Below are 17332 nucleotides of genomic sequence, written 5' to 3'. Positions count from 1 at the left end.
ACTAGCACGAACTTTGATTTGAACTTATACTCCTTGAATCTTGATTTGTTCTTCATTCTTGAGCTTGAACTTGATTTGTTCTTCGTTCTTGAACTTGAACTTGATTTGTTGAACTTGAACTTGATTGCTTGAAGCTTGAAACTTGTGGAGGAATTTGCAGCGTTTGATCCACGAGCTCTTTCTTGCTTCTTGTTATAACTTCTGGTATTTTTTCTGGGTTATGAAGACCCCTATTTATAGTTGTGGGAGGGAAGAGTTATGATAAGAACAAACTCTTTTCGACCAATTAGATTGAATAGTGATAAGGCCGCATTTGATTGGCCAGAACATGTCACTTGCACATGTGGCGCGATTTCATTGGTCTTTTAATGTGATTTGGCATGCCTTGTCATTTTGGCACGTGGCATGATCATATTGGCTCTTCCATTTGACTTGGCGCGTCACGTCATTTGACACGTGGCACCAAACTGGGCCTCTAAAAAGATGACATCTTGGGCTTAATGAAGTAGGCTCATCACTTTAGTTCAATTAAATGGGCTAGCCTAATGGATTAAGACTTATTTATTTAATCCATATGTATTGGATTTATAAAATTAATTCAATTATATTAGCCCATAATATTTATTTGGCCTAATATATCTTGCATTTAAATATAGTTTAAATTATTTAATAAATTTAAATCTAATAAAATTTATATGTCTACAAATGCCCCTACTTCAAGACTTGTTGTGTGAATTTCAAAGACTAGTCTTGAAGTAGGAAATTCTTTACGTAATGTCCCTCAAAGACGCTCCATGAAACGTTGTAGTGCAACTAAGCGCTCAAATTTGATCACTATTCAGTTAATGAACTTTGAGAAAAATGTACATTAAAATTTTTTGCATCTTCAACAGATTGGAATTTGAAGTTTTCTTTCATTGAGGTATTTAGGATAAAGCGACATGGATCCAAAAATTTGAACAAAATGTCATCTTTGTTTCCCTTTGCTTGGACATTCTTTCCTTAGTCCACTAGAAAAGGAATGCCATCGTCCCTTTCCCAATTTGTATGTAAGTAGAGACAAACTCTACCGCCTTTCCTATTTTTCTTTTAATTGAATTAGTGTAAGGGTGGCAAGTGGGTCGGTCTCGGACCTAAGTGGGCTAAGTGGGCCGGCCAAACGATCCCGGTCCCGGGCCGATCCCAATTTAAACGGGCCAAACGGTCCCGGTCCTGGTGGTCTTTTTGTAGAAATCAGCCCGGGACTGGGCCCACGAACTAATGGTCCCGGGCAAAACGGTCCCGGTCCCTGGGCTAAGTGGGCCTAAGTGGGCCCAACAGATACTTTTTAATTTTTAAAAAAAATAGAAATTAGAGAAAAAAAGATGTTAATAAAAATATCTAAGGCAATTCCTTGTAAATTTTATTATATAATTGTGACCTAAATTTTTTAATTCAAATTTAAAGACAAAACTATTGTAAAGAAATATTCAAAGCAATGCGTTATAATTTTATTATAGCATTAAAAAAAATATGGCAATATCTTTCTTAGTCTTCCTCCCCCTATGGAATGAGCACAATAAGGTGTTAATACCGCCATTGAGAAGAAAAATAAACTAATCAAGATGTACCAAAATAAAAGTTACATAATACATACTAATTTTTGTTCGTACAAGTTACATGGTATCTCTTATAAACTTCATAAATCCATCAAGGTCCGGAGGAATTTTCGTTGGTGGTGGCGGAAAAGAAGCTTGGTCATCACCGCTTTCGGGCAAAGCAGCATCCTCCGCAAGTTCAGCTAGCATTTCTTCGTAAGCTTTGTCTACCTCTGGTTTTGATTCAGCAAGTCCAAAATTTCTTGCTTGACTGAAAGCGCTCTCTGATGTCACTGTTGAAGCTTGAATAGTTAAAATATCTCGGGCCATCCTTGAAAGAACCGGAAAGTATTTTTCTTTGTCCTTCCACCATTGCAAAAAATTAAAGGAGCCGTCGGGATTCACTTTCTCAATTCCCTGCGACAAATAAACATCAAGCTCATTTAGTTGTGAAAAAATACTACTACTAGAACCTTGAGAACCCCTAAACCCCGCCCAAGCACTAAGTGCTCTTACTCCCGCAGTTCTTTTAGATGATTGAGAATCAGAAAAAGAAGGAGTTGGAACATTTGGTCTAGCATGATTTAATGCAACTTGATAAGTATTATAAATAGTTTGAGCATTTATTCTAGTTGAGGCTATTGGTTCCGTAAGTTGAGACAACTCATCATCTTCAAGTTCTAAACCATTATAAATAGTTTCGTACCAAAATTGAGGACCTCCTAATTTTATACAAGGATTTAACAAAGCAGCAATCCCATAAATAGGGGGAATTGGGAAAAAATATTTTTTAAACTTTTTTCTCATAGAATTAATAGCAAGTTGATAAATTTTCTCACCCTCTGAAAAATTAGCAAACAAATTTGCAAGTTCTGCAATATAAACTAAACAGTTAGAAATAGTAGGATAATATTGCCTAGAAAATTCATTTGTAGCAATAAAAAAATTTTCTAAAAAATTAACAAGTATTTTAACATTAGCCCAATCCCCATTCGTAAGGTTCTCATCATCATCACTTACATATGCATTAAACGTTGAGTTTATGGGGTTTCTATATTCATATGCGACAACCAAACTTTCATACATGTAATTCTATCTAGTTGGGTTAACTTCAGGAGCAGGACTAGTGGGTGTATCGTCATGCAGTTGAGTTTCATCAAAATATATTTCCTCCTCATTATTTTCATCAATAGTTAGATTAGAATAAAGAGCATTCATTAATTCATGGTCTAATTATTCACCAGCTCCAACATTATGGCAAAATTGACTCTCAGTAAATTGTAATAAACTATTATCGCTATCAAGAATAGTAGGTGTAGGACGGATATGGGGCTTGGGTCAGGGAGCCGGAGGCAGTGGAGGAGGAACAGATTGGCCACTAGATTTGCCACTCTTGGATTTTCCCTTATTTTTACCAAAATATTTTTTTAAGAAAGCCATCTTAATTAATCAAATAATAGAAAATAAATAAAACAAACAAAACTATAATATTAAAAATTATGAGCTGGAACGAGCTTAACAAATTGACGAACAACTCGTTAAAAATTGATTATCATTGAAGACTTGAAGACTTCAATTCACCAACTTCACAATTTTTTCACAAATTGTAACAATAAAGTAAGCAATAGTAGCAATTATAGAAGAAAATTAGAGAGAGATTGATGATTATCTGAGAAAAATAAAAGAATGAGGGGGTATTTATAGTTGAAAATAGGGAAAAAATAGAATTATAAAAAGTTTGGGGTTAAAACAAAATTGGGAGGTTAAATGGCTATTTTATAAATAGCCAACGGCTATTTTTTAAAGGCCAACGATCAGATTTTTCAAAGCCCAACGGGCAAGTTTTTTTAATGAATTTTGACCGTTTGGGCCCGCCAAGGACCGGTCCGGTCCCGGTCCCAAACGGTCCCGGGCCTAGCGGTCCTAAAGTGAAGAACCATATCACCATATAGACGAATAAATCCATATCACCATATATATGAACAAATCCATATCACCATATAAACGGATAAATCCATATCAACATAAAGAAGATTAAACCCATGATAACATATAGAAGGAAAAATTCTTAATCGCTTATAGAAATTTACCCAAAGCACAAAGGACTAGGATCTTCTCCTCATTTTGTCAATTGTCGTTGACTTAATATTTACTAATCTTTTTTTTTTTTTTTTTGGCAGATTGACAACGTGTGGAGAACCTTGAACCCCGTAAGCAAAGATGCACTTCAGTCATGATACGCCATACCCTTTCCTTGAGATTGTTGGCGGCAAGCAAATTTCGCGCGCCGAAGTTCTTGCTTTGAAAATTCATCCTCTGGTGAGAGGTGCCTTCCTTTTACAGTTTGTGACCTAGGTGAGGGACTAGTTGGTATATCCACCTGTCTTGAAGAAGCATGTGATTCATCTCCTTTTTTCAGCTTGAGAAAGCAGTACATGCGTGTCTCCTTCTTGCGGCTTGGTGAAAAAGAGGCTTGGACCAACCATATTCCATCCTTGCGGCAGTGGCGAGGAGTAACTTCTTTTGGAACTTGGTGAAGAAGTCATGGAGTTTCCTAACCTTAAGGCTCTGACTTGGGACTACATCTTCAAGTCGTTACGAGTTGGTCCTTCTATATACATCACAATACATATATGACAAATCTATATCACCATATAGACAGACAAATCCACATCACCATATAGAAGGACAAATTCTCAACAGCATATAGAAGGATCAACTCGCAACAAGACTGGCTTAAGGTACAAAAGAACTTAAATGTCCATCTTAAGCTTGGAAAATTACAAATCCTTTTAAGGGCAAACCCACGAAAAGGCCAACTTAAGGTGCAAAGGGACTAAACATCCACCTTAAGATTGGAAAATTATAGTTCCTTTTAAGGACAAACCCGTGAAGAGGCCAACTTAAGGCGCAAAGGGATTTAAACATCTACCTTAAGATTGAAAAATTATAGTTCCTTTTAAGGACAAACCGTAAAGAAGCCAAATTAAGGTGCAAAGGGATTTAAACGCACACCTTAAGATTGGAGAATTAGAAAGCGTCAATTTAAAGACTTGGTAGATTTGTAGACCTCAACTTGAAGATCGACAAACTTGATGATTTGACAGACTTGAACATTTGGCGGACTTTGACATGTCAACTTGAAGAGCGATGGACTTTAAACTTCAACTTGAAAAATTAGCAGACTTGAAGACTTCAACTTAAAGAATTGGAGGTCTTAAACAACTCAACTTGAAGACCGATGGACTTGAAGACTTGGAGGGCTTGAATACTTCAACTTAAATACTGGAAGACTTGCAGACTTCAACTTGAAGGACGGTGGACTTGAAGACCAACAAACTTGAAAGTTTGTCGAACATGAAGACATAGCGAATCCCCGAACTTCAATGTAAATACTTGGCATCCTCCTAAAGTCATCCGATTGAAGATACCAATTTACCATTGAGGGTTTCCCCCCTTAAATCAAATGATATCCAAAGTTCAACAGAAGAATGGTGTTTCATCTTGATTTTACATTCCTTCATACTTCACTCGGATAATAATTGGGGTAATATGTATCTTTTGAACTTATGTGACTGAACTTAGAATGAAACTCTAAGCTACCTACATACCTCGGTGAAGAGGATCAAGTCATACTGTAGTTCAGAATAGGTGATTTTTTTATATGTCCTAAACTTTTGCCTAGGCCGCATCTTTCAAGGTTTTCAATCTAGCAGACTCTTTTTTTGGGGACGTACACAGTTTATACTCTTGCAGGCTATGAGTACCATACAGTTTATGCTCTTGCGTTAAGGAGCATAGTAATTTGAAGATTTAGCTCAAATTTTAAGAGCTTCGTGACTTGAAGATTTAGCTCAAATTTGAAAGAGCTTTGCAACTTGAAGTTTGGCTCGAATTTGAAAAGATTTGTGACTTGAAGTCTTTGCTCGACTTTGAAGAGATTTCGACTTGAAGACTTTTCTCGAATTTGAAGAGCTTTACAACTTGAAGATTTTTCTCAAATTTGAAGAGCTTTACGTCTTGAAGTTTTGCTCGAATTTGAAAAACTTTGCGATTTGAAGTTCTTGCTCGACTTTGAAGAGCTTTCGACTTGAGTTTTTGCTCATATTTGAGGAGCTTTGCGACTTGAATACTTTGCTCAAATTTGAAGAGCTTTACGCCTAATAGATTTAGTTCAAAATTGGGGAGTTTCGTGATATACAATATATGCTCATGTGCCAAGAAGTATTATAATTTGCAGTTTAGGCTCGTGCGTTGATGAGCATTACAACTTGTAGTTTACGCTCGTGCGTTGAGGAGCATTATAACTTTCAGTTTAGGCTCATGTGTTAAGGAGAATTATAAGTTGCAGTTTAGGCTCATGCGTTAAGGAGTACAGTGACATGCATAGACTCTTCGATTTCATTTTCGAATGAAAACTTGCCCCCATCCTCGCCTTCTTCTTCTTCTTCTTCATCTTCATCGTAAGGCCCAAAGACAAGTAGCTCTTGGTCTCCACATGGGGCCATACTTAGTTCCATAGCATGCACACGAGTTTCTAGTTCTTCAAATATTTTCGGCTTTATGCCTTGTAAGATATGGCGAAGACACCAATGCATGCCTTGAATGCATATTTTGATGCCAGAAGTTTCGCTAAGGCAATCTTTGTAGTTGAGGCTTAAGCTCCTCCAACGGTTGATGAAGTCAATAACTGGCTCATCCTTTCGTTGACAAGCGTTTGTAAGTACGATCATACTTACGATGCATCTTGTGCTATAGAAACGATTGAGAAACTCATGCTCTAACTGCTCCCAACTATCGATGGAACAAGATTCGAGATCTGTGTACCAATCGAATGCAGTAACTTTAAGAGATCGAACAAACTGTTTGACAAGATAATAACCGTACGTTCCACCATTGTTGCAAGTTTCAACAAAGGGCGCTACTTGTTGTTTCGAATTTCCCTGGCGGTCGAATTGTTGCCACTTAGGAGATTGATAACCAACATGCATCTTCAAGTTATCAATTCTTTGCGTATACGGCTTTGCATATGTGAGATATTTTGGATGTCGACTCAGTATTATCTTTGATAGCCTTCACGATGTAGTTCTTCAATTTTTCAATGGGAATTAGACCTTCAACGGAGACTTGGATCTCCTTAGTTGTTGTTGCTTACTTTTCGGATGGGTCTCCTTTCTTTTGTGACCTTTGAAGATTTAAAGGTTCTTGTGTGGATTCTCATTCTACTATACTATCCAACTTATATGTTAACTTGGAAAGTTTAGCATCTTGATCTTGCACGCGCTTTGACAAGGCTTTAACAACTTTAGTCAAATTTTCAAGTTCTTCGTCTATGGTAGAAGCTTCAATAACTATTGCTTGCATGATCGCCGTAGAGGATGAATAATGATATGGATCATTATTGGGATAAAGCTTAGATGTCGCGTTAATGTTGACTAGAGTAGATCCAACGCTCAAGTCATCATCATCGGCTTGCATGAAAGGTTTCTTGGACTTAGATGAACTAAGTTGGGCAAGAACCTTTTCGATCCCTTTGGCGACGTCGTTCCCTTTTTGGGTCGTGCTTGTAAAAGATCTTGCTCCTTTTAAGGATGAAGATCCAAATATAGGGGTTGATATAGATGGCACTTGGAGTGCTTGTTGTCCTAAAGAGCTTGCTTTCCTCCTTGTAATCGGGCCAAAGCTTCCAAAGGTAACATCGAGGATGCTTTCCACATCAGCGTAGAACTTGGAATTAGTAGCCTTAGTGGAAGTTGATCTGGAGTTAATTTTCTCCGAAGCCATTTCGATATTCTTAAACTTTGGTGATTGAAAAGTTGAGATGAGAGGTAGAGATTGTCTTACCGGGCGTGCCAGAATTTGGAGACAATAAATTGCGTTGAGAAAATAATCGAGACCGAAAAATATCGCAACAATCGTAGTATTTGATTTCAAATATTTGAGTGTTACAATCTTTATGATTCCTCTGATTCTTCTTTCCAATAGTAAATAAATTCAAGGGCCTTTGAGCTTGATCTTGAACCTATATTTATTGTCACGAACGATGATCTTGAATTCAACTAGCACGAACTTTGATTTGAACTCGTACTCCTCGAATCTTGATTTGTTCTTCGTTCTTGAGCTTGAACTTGATTTGTTGAACTTGAACTTGATTTGTTGAACTTGAACTTGATTGCTTGAAGCTTGAAACTTGTGGGGGAATTTGCAGCGTTTGATCCACGAGCTCTTTCTTGCTTCTTGTTATAACTTCTGGTATCTTTTCTGGGTTATGAAGACCCCTATTTATAGTTGTGGGAGGGAAGTATTATGATAAGAACAAACTTTTTCCGACCAATCAGATTGAAGAGTGATAAGACCGCATTTGATTGGCCAGAATATGTCACTTGCATATGTGGCACGATTTCATTGGCCTTTTAATGTGATTTGGCATGCCTTGTCATTTTAACACGTGGCATGATCCTATTGGCTCTTCCGTTTGACTTGGTGCGCCATATCATTTGACACGTGGTACCAAATTGGGCCTCTAGGATGATGACATCTTGGGCTTAATGAAGTGGGCTCATCACTTTAGTCCAATTAAATGGGCTAGCCCAATGGATTAAGACTTATTTATTTAATCCATATGTGTTGGACATATAAAATTAATTCAATTATATTAGCCCATAATATTTATTTAGTCTAATATATCTTGCATTTAAATATAGTTCAAATTATTTAATAAATTTAATTCTAATAAAATTTATATGCCTACAACATACTTTTTGCGGACGATAATCATCTTACACACTCAACCTTTCTAAAGTGTAACTAAGACTCACCTCTTAGTCTACGTGGCCAGTGCGTGATTTACAAACAAAATGTGGCGTTTGAACAATAAAAACCTGTATATTTGGTGCTTTATTTGAACGGTCCATATCTATAAATTTTATCCAACGGTTAAAATTGATTTTTTTTCTTTTGAGTTTCTTTCTTTTTTCATTTTTCTAAAGTAGCCCACCCACCCGCCCACTACCAGACCCATCTAAAGCTCTCCACCTTCCACCATGGTTAAACCAGAAAAGTTGCAGAGCTAACTCAATTTTGTCATTAACCGAAATGGAAGTGTACGCAGCGTTACAAGCCTGGAAATTGAAAGCGGTAAATACAGAGGCAATTCCTCCTGCCATGGCAAACATTTAAAGCACCATCATCCTTTACTTTTCCCTTTTTTCCTTTTCCGCCAGCGAAATGCCAGGCCGAACAAAAAGGGTGTTTATATTTTTGCATTTTCAACTTGAAATATATTCTAAAGTTGCAGATTTTGATTTCAATTTTGATAAATAGAAATTTCAAAAGTTTATAAGTTTGGGTGCTTCAATTGTATGGATATGAAAGTGGTTGATTCATGTGAATATTATTTTCTGGTGGGTATTTGCCATGGCTATTGGAGTTTAGAGGAGGAAGTCGACGGGTGTGGGGGTTCGAAGAAGATGAGAACGTGGGGAAGGGGGGTTGTTTTCAATTTTTTTCTTTTAAATATTATCAATTGAGTGTAAATTTAGTATTTTGCTTTTTTTTTCCCTTGAGTTAGGACACGTGTCATGACCTTATTGGTGCGTGACATTACACATATTTTAAAAAACTTATCAACAAAAAAATGGTGTGTCTTAGTTACACTTTAGAAAGGTTGAGTGTGTAAGATGATTATCGTCCGCAAAAAATATGTAACAGGAATTTGATTCATAGTTCAGGGGTAACTTATGTATTTTGCCTACATAAAATGATAGAAAGCTTAATGTGATATAGCCCAAAAGGTTCAAAAGTTGTTGCTAGTGGGGTTCAATCCTTCACAACCAAGATGAAATTTCTTGCATTTTGCCATTGACACATTTATATAATTTGTTATTATGGGTGGCGTATATATATATATATATATATATATATATATATATATATATATATATATATATTGACCGAAGCTTATCTTCCCCTGACCATAGTTCTTCTGATTTCACATATTGCAGTGCATCTTGTAGTACAAGAATATAAAGCTGCAAATTCATCCTTCGTAACTTGAAAAAGCGTGAAAATCATCCACTTAACTAGAAGTTTCCTGGACTTTGTCTATGCCTCTATGGGAGTCCTTTAGCATGTTTGGCCAAACTGAAAAAATTAGCTTATTTTGAGAAGTATTTTTTTAAAAAATAATTTTTAAAAAAGTACTTTTAGAGAAAAACAGTTTGTATTTGACTAATCAATTTGAAAAGCACTTTTAAACAATAATTTGTGTTTGGCCAAGCTTTTTAAAAAGTACTTTTATGTGTCAAATTACAAATAAGGACATAAAAAAGATTTGCTTAATAATTAATATTATATAAGTAGATAAATAATTATAAATTTTTATTATTAAAAATAATAATTAAGTTTTTTATTTTATTTAAGTAAAATATAAAAATAAAATTGAAAAGTACTTTATTCTTTCAAGATAATTTAAATATATCAAAAATCATCCAATAAATATGAAAGTTCATCCCAAAAGTCATTTTATATTATTTAATAGTTTAAACTAAGTAAGGTTATTTTGGTATATATAATATTTTGCAAAGGGTATTTTTGATAGGAAGAAAAGTCAAAACTGCTTCTGCTTCTGGGGAGAAGCTACTTTTTCTACTTCTTCAAAACTGCTTCTGCTTCTAGCCAAAAGCACTTTTTTTTTTAAAAAAAAAGAGCTTGGTCAAACACCTCAAATTGAGAAAAAAAGTACTTTTTTGAAGAAAAAAAAAAAGCACTTTTACATGCTGAGAAACTTGGCCAAACAAGCTATTAAACCTTCCGAAATCCATTGGAATCTCGCAAGCCTTATATGGGATTTTGAATAAATATTGGTCTTGGCTTTCCGAGATTAATCGAAATTTAATGCTGTCCATATATATAGTCAAGCAAGAAAAGTATATAAACTCCATTTTTTATGCAAGCTTACTTGTACTACATATAAGTGATAGTATCATTTTAGATCGATGCTTACTTGTACACATGAGTGACTTATGTGCTTATATCACCCACTATTTCATCAATAATTATATATGATTAATTATTATATAATAACTGACCAACAAACAAATTAAAACGGTAACTCGAGACACTTCATGTATGTGCAACAAGCCGACCGGTCGTTTTGATCATTTGCATTTCACTCGGTGGTTTGAGGGAATGAGTAGCTCCGTATGATGTATTATGACCTGTGTGAATCGTCGATTTTTGTTCTCAGGTGATTCAGAATTGGTTTGGAAGAATGAATTTCATGTTTGAAGCTTTAAGTTGGAAGAGCTGATCAAGTTTGACTTTTGAGTATTTGACCTCAGATCTGAGTTTTGATGATTCTGTTAGGTCCGGATGGTGATTTTGGACTTGAGCGTATGCACGGATTTACATTTGGATATTTCTAGAAGGTTTTTGCACTAATTGGCAAAAGTTAAAAATTTGGAGGTTTGGAATGTTCATACGTTTGACCGGGAGTTGACTTTGATGATATCGGGTTCAGATTGTGGTTCCAAGAATTGAAACAGTTTCTTTATGTCATTTGGGACTTGTGCGCAAAATTTGAGTTCATTCCGAGTTGATTTGATATGGTTCGGCACGAGGCTTGGAAGTTGAAAGTTCAAAAATTCATTAAGTTTGGTTTGAGGCACGATTCGTGGTTTTGACATTGTTACGGGTGATTTGAGGTCTTGAGTAGGTCCGTGTTATGTTATGGTTCTTGTTGGCATGTTCAGGCGGGGTTTCGAGGGGTTCGGGCGTCCAGCTGGTGTCTGGTGCCCCAACTGTTCTTAGCGATCGCGAAGATGGAGGTGCGAGCGGGTAAAGGAAAATTGGAGCTGGGTATCTTCTTCTTTGCGTTCGCAAATATTTATCCGCGTTCGCGTAGGTTACTGGAGCTTGAGCATCGCGTTCGCGCAAGTGTGTACATGTTCGCGCAGTGTAGAGCTAGGCTGGGCAGGTCTTCATGACTTCTTCATCGCGTTCGCGTGTCTGGGGCCACGTTCGCGTAGAGATTCTTCGAGGCCGAGCATTTTGTGTTTCGCGATCGCGAGGCTTTTTCCGCGATCGCGTAGAGTATTTCAGGGGCATTGCTTTTTCTTCTTTGCGATTGCAATGGCATTTTCGCGATCATGATTCATTGTTTCGTCCAGTGATTATAAGTACTCCATTTTCGGGGGTTTCAGTCATTTTTACATATTTGGAGCTATGGAGCTCGGATTGAATCGATGTTTTAGGCAATTTTTACCACATGGATTGGGGTAAGTGTTCTCTACTCGGTCTTGATTATATTTTATGAATCTATCTTTATTTTTGGCAATTTGTGGTTTTTGTCTAAAATTTCATAAAGTGAATTTTTGAGTTTTGAACATCGACTCGGAGTTGGATTTTAGTGAAACAAGTATAGTTGGACTCGTAATTGAATGGGTTGTCAGATTTTATAAGTTTTGTGAGGTTCCGAGGTGCGGGCTCGAGTTTAACTTTTTGGTTGACTTGGGGCTTTTGATTAAAGATTCGACCTTTATCGATTGGATTTGTTTTCTTTGGTATTGTTTGATGTTCTTGAGTTGCTTTTGGCTATTTTCGAGTCGTTCCGAGGTTGGTATGCGCGGGATAGAATATCTAGAGTGTCGTTTGGCTTGCTTCGCATTTGTCTTGGTTTGTTTGAGGTAAGTATCTTAGTTAAACTTGGTTGAGACACTAGTTGCCTGAATTATTTGTGATAGCTACGTGCTATGGGTACGCGTATGCGTGGGATTTCAACTTGTGATAGCCACCGAGCTTCGATTATTAAGTCCCTGAGTGAAAGCTTGAACAACCCAATCATCAACGACCGGCGGCAGATCCATTCGTTCCATTTGAAACCGGGACACGAACTCTCTGAGCATATCGTTATCCTTCTGTTTGATTTTGTAAAGGTTCGATTTCCTAGTATCGACCTTGATGGAACCTACGTGTGCTTTTACAAAAGAATCTGCAAGCATAGCAAATGAGTCAATAGATTTAGGAGGTAAACTGTGATACCATATCATAGCTCCTTTCAACAAGGTCTCTCCAAATACTTTCACCAGAACAGACTCGATCTTATCGTCCTCCATGTCGTTCCCTTTGATAGCACATGTATAAGACGTTGCATGCTCGTTTGGGTCGGTCGTTCCGTTATACTTGGGTATTTCAGGCATACGGAAATTCTTGGGGATTGGCTTCGGAGCCATGCTTGGTGGAAAAGGTTTTTGCACGAACTTCCGGAATCCAGGCCCTTCAATACCGGAGGTGCTCCTGGGATTTGGTCTACCCTGGAATTGTAGGTTTCCACCTTTTTGTCATTAGCCTCGATCTTCTTCTCCCCTGATTCTATCCGTTTTGTTAGCTCCTCGAGCATTTTTATGATCTCGAGGTTAGCCCCCGATTCGTGTTCTTTCAACCTTTCTATGACCGGTTCATCCTTGTGGGTGACTTCACGGGGAGGTCGGGCTCAACCCTGCTCGATGGACGGCTTTGGCTCTGTAACTGAGCTATCGCCACCTGTTGAGCCTGCAACATTTCGAAGATCACTCGTAGACTGATCTCGTCTCCTTTAACATTTTGCGTATTTTGAGTTGCCGATTGGGCTCCACCGCGATTGCTATTTTCGGGGTCAGTGGGTAAGTTTGCATCGATAGCCACATGCAAATTAGCGTCAAACGGATCTGCGATCGGAATTCCAGCGGGATCAGCAGGTGGTATCTCGTTACTGGGCGATATGTTGTTATTTTCACCTTGGTGACCGGACTCGTTGTCAACATTCAAAGGTGCTGATTGAGAGTTTGACATTTTTGTATTTTTGCCTGGAATCAAAGACACTTCAAAGAGCAAGTGTAAAGCAGTGTGTTATGGAGATTTATATCAAATAACCACTATTATCCTCAGCCCCACGGTGGGCGCCAAACTGTTTACCCTCAAAATTGGATAACAATTGAATTTATATGCGATTTTAAGGATACGTGATTTAACTTGATACAAAATGAGAAATCAGATTCAAATTGAAATTAATGATAAAAAAGTAAATGCAAACCACACAGGTTGAACAATCTTAGTCTTGAAGGTTAGTCACCCTTGAGTCAAAGATGCTGCAATCGGCGCCGGAACAGAGTGATGAGATAATAATGATTAGAAATAACAGTTTATTATTTTAGGATGCATTTCACCATGTCCTTTACAAATAATCAGACCCCTTTTATATAGTAGACGAGTCCTACTTTAGGTATAATTCTATATAAGATAAAAAATCTCTTAATTTGTTGATTACTGGTTCCTTGCTGATATGTGCCGAGATTCTTGCCATAATATCCGTCCGGTCACAGATATTTTGGTGTTTTGTTAGTTATCTTCGAGCTCGTTTGAGGATAAGGTTGACACGGACTCAATTTTCCTCAAAGGCGGGTTTTTCGACCTCGGGTGCTAGCTCGGTGAGATTCGAGGTCGGTCTTTAATCCATGGTCGTCATGTTCCAAACCTAATCTACCAAGTCAAAATCGAGCTCGACTTTGATCGTATATAATATTAATACTCATCAGAGAACAATCACTAATGAACCAACTTATCTACTCAAATTAGTCTCATGAATCAGTTAAGATAACACATAAAGAAGACTCAAAATAACAAACATTCAAGCGCAAAATTATTCGTCCAAAAAGCAAATCCTAAGATTCATGAATTAAAGAACCCAATAAAACAAGAAAATGGACCTTCAAGCAAACTTTCTTCAATATATTGATAAACAAAAACCTCCAAGAAAACTAGATAATACAGCAGCGAATGTCGAGCCTCCATGACGAATCAGATTCGCAAACAAAAAGCCTTGAATCAGATACCTCACCTAAACTCGAATGGGACTAGTTTGAGGTCGAGTTTGATGATGGTTTTGGGTTGGGATTTCAAGGGTATTTTGAAGACCTTATGGAGGTGTTTCAAGGATGTTTCGTGACTGATATTTCAGCAGTAACACAACTGTTTTGGGCTAGTTTGGGGTCAGTTTTGAGCTTAGTTTCAGGACTATTCTAGCTACATTTTTGGAGCTTCATTTGGGATGGTTTTAGGGAGGTTTTGGGGCTGATTTGGTAGCGTTTCGTGGTGAGGAATTTGGACTCGATTTTGGGCTATTTTTTGCTGGGTTTGAGGGCTGGACAGTGATGGTTTTAGGAGGATTTTGCAGCTGGGTGTCATGGTATTTTGAGGTGAGTTCTTGAGTAAAAATAGTGGAGAAAATGGTCAGATCCAAGGTTCTTTCATGGTGGTTTTAGGTTGGGATTTTTATGGAGGAAGAAGAGAAAGTTGGGGATGTTTTTTATTGTTCTCTCGATTCCTCCCTGTTTTTGCTCTCAATTTTCCCTCCCCTCTTTATTTTTTTCAGATCCCCCTTCTATTTTTTCCAGCTCTTTTGCTCTCGTTTGTTTTTTGTGTTCCCCTTTTTAGTGAAGAATAATAATAGTAGTAGTTGTTTTCTCTTCCTCCTCAATTTGGAATGGGGAAAGGTGTCAAGGGGTCGGGCGGTTTGGGTAGAGGAAAAGGGAACCGGCCAGTTTCGTTACCGGGCCGATTTTCAGTTATTGTTCATCAGGTTTATCGGTTCCGGACTTTCTCGGTGTAAAATTTAACCAGAACGGTTCAGGGCCTAAAAGGCCAAGCCGGGCTTATTTAATTTTCTTTTATATTTTGTATAATAATCATAATTTATATTAAGATAAAGTAGAAATGTAAAACACTAAAAACTAGCGTATAAAAAAAATGTTTGAATAAATTTAAGAGGTTTTAAAAGCCTTATATTTGAAAAATTTATTACAAATTTAAGATAATACAATGAACATGAAAAAAATATAACTTATATTATAAGTCTTATACCGGAGTGTTGATAACTTCTAATAATTTTAAAATAACACAAATTATCTCAAATCAACTTAAATACGAATTTCTGGAGGGCCCTCAAGACAACTCTTTATATGCCTCCTTAAACAGCCTGTGCCCTCACACTTTCAATTAACATTTAAGACTCAACCACAGTTCTTGCACTTTACTTTGCGAACTTCTCTATTTTCTTCTACCACCTCAAAGTGTTCCCAAACATATGAGCGTACTCTTGAAGCACGAGGCATGATTTAACTTGAATTGAGAATTTGGGCTTGAGGATTGAGAGATGAGTGAAGAAACGAAGAAGAAGGGGGGGGGGAGGTCTATTTATAGTTTTTTAAAGGGCTAAATAAGTAAATAATAAAAGTATTATTTTTGAAAATAAATCCCCCAAAAAGGCTATTCTTGCAAATTATCCGTTGGGCAACGGTAAAAAATGGCAGCTGACCGTTGCCAAACAGTCAACTTTATAAATAAAAAAAATGAAATAACCATTGAACCGGGCTGGTCCGGTTAACCGATTCCCAAATGACTTGACCATAACAGGTCGTACGGTCCGGTTAACCGGTACCAAAAATCTACCCTGCACAGGCCAGTCCCCATCCCAACCCAGCCCTTCCTGGCCCCCTTACTATCGAGCCGATCCGGTCCGGTCTAAAACCGGTCAGGGCTGATCCGAAACCGATCTAGGCCGGCCCGTTTTACACCTTTAATTTAAAGGGAAGGAGAGGAATTGAGACGTGAGTTTTGGGGCTTTTGCATCTATACCCAATTTTGGGATCACAATTGAACCTATACCCACTTTATAAAAACGTTTGCAAGAGTACCCACTTTACGATCAACTATAGACTTATCGGGTCTGAAGTTAAAAAAATTTAGTGTAAAGTGAAAAAATTATACTTCAAATGCACTTAAGGCCAAATAGGTCTGAAGTGAAACCAATGGTTTCATGCGCTTATTTTTTTTATTTTTTTTTAGCAAATATACTACTAGACTATGTGCCTAGTAGCTACTATATATAAATAAAATCCCAAAATGGGTCCAAGTCTTATAAGTTGAACAAATATAAGCTGAAAAGAGCATACTAATGCTACCTATTACAAATGTAAAATTAACTAGATATAGGCTAACTATTACAGACTCCAAAGGACTCCAGGTGATAAATTTGCATATGTATCCACACGTTAGTTGCAAAAACTCCAAAGTAGCAACTACAAAGCTCTCACCAGGCGCCAATTTTTGCAATCCAAGGGACAAGGCATGAATGAACACAACATTGCTACACCACAACAAAGAGGAGTTCATAACATCTGTAAAGTAGAACCAGCCGCATGATACACGGCTCAACAAACAGAAGCATGAGATAGTCTTCATCAACAAGAGCCCATTTATCTTGTGACCTAGTTGTGCAAGACATACACAGAATACATTTGCACGTTTAGGGAGATACTTCATGAATGAACAATTGAGCAGCACCTTCCCATATGTTGTCATACCATTCCCAGAATAAGCATTATACAATGCTAATACCACTGAGAAATGATACAACACCATACGGTACATAAGTTGTCCAAAACAGATAGTCAAAAAACCATCCAGTATCCACCAGATTAAGTACTCCACCCTGTTACCAGAAATGACCAAACACATGATCACATATGATGTTTTTCTTTGCAGCAATACATAAGGCCTAAAGAGTTGTCTGCTTGGAATAGTGATTCTACACAGTGTCCAACCACTTCCAGGTTGAGCATAAAACCGTGCTAATACCACTGGATAGTAGTTCAACCTTATGTGAAAATAACAAATATAAGAGCAGACAGAAGCATGCATTATATGTATAATATCACACA

General features: G+C 37.3%; 1 protein-coding gene across 1 annotated transcript; it reads right to left on the bottom strand.

The window, feature by feature from the left end:
• Positions 1 to 12352: 12352 nt before the first annotated feature.
• Positions 12353 to 12808, bottom strand: LOC138896162 (uncharacterized). The gene has a single exon (XM_070180947.1). The coding sequence runs from the start codon at positions 12806 to 12808 to the stop codon at positions 12353 to 12355; it is 456 nt and encodes a 151-aa protein (XP_070037048.1).
• Positions 12809 to 17332: the final 4524 nt, after the last annotated feature.

This window comes from Nicotiana tomentosiformis, chromosome 7, assembly GCF_000390325.3.
Source record: "Nicotiana tomentosiformis chromosome 7, ASM39032v3, whole genome shotgun sequence".
NCBI classification, from domain to species: domain Eukaryota; kingdom Viridiplantae; phylum Streptophyta; class Magnoliopsida; order Solanales; family Solanaceae; genus Nicotiana; species Nicotiana tomentosiformis.
The sequence above is the reverse complement of the archived record's forward strand: the minus strand, read 5'-3'. Positions and strand labels throughout refer to the sequence as shown.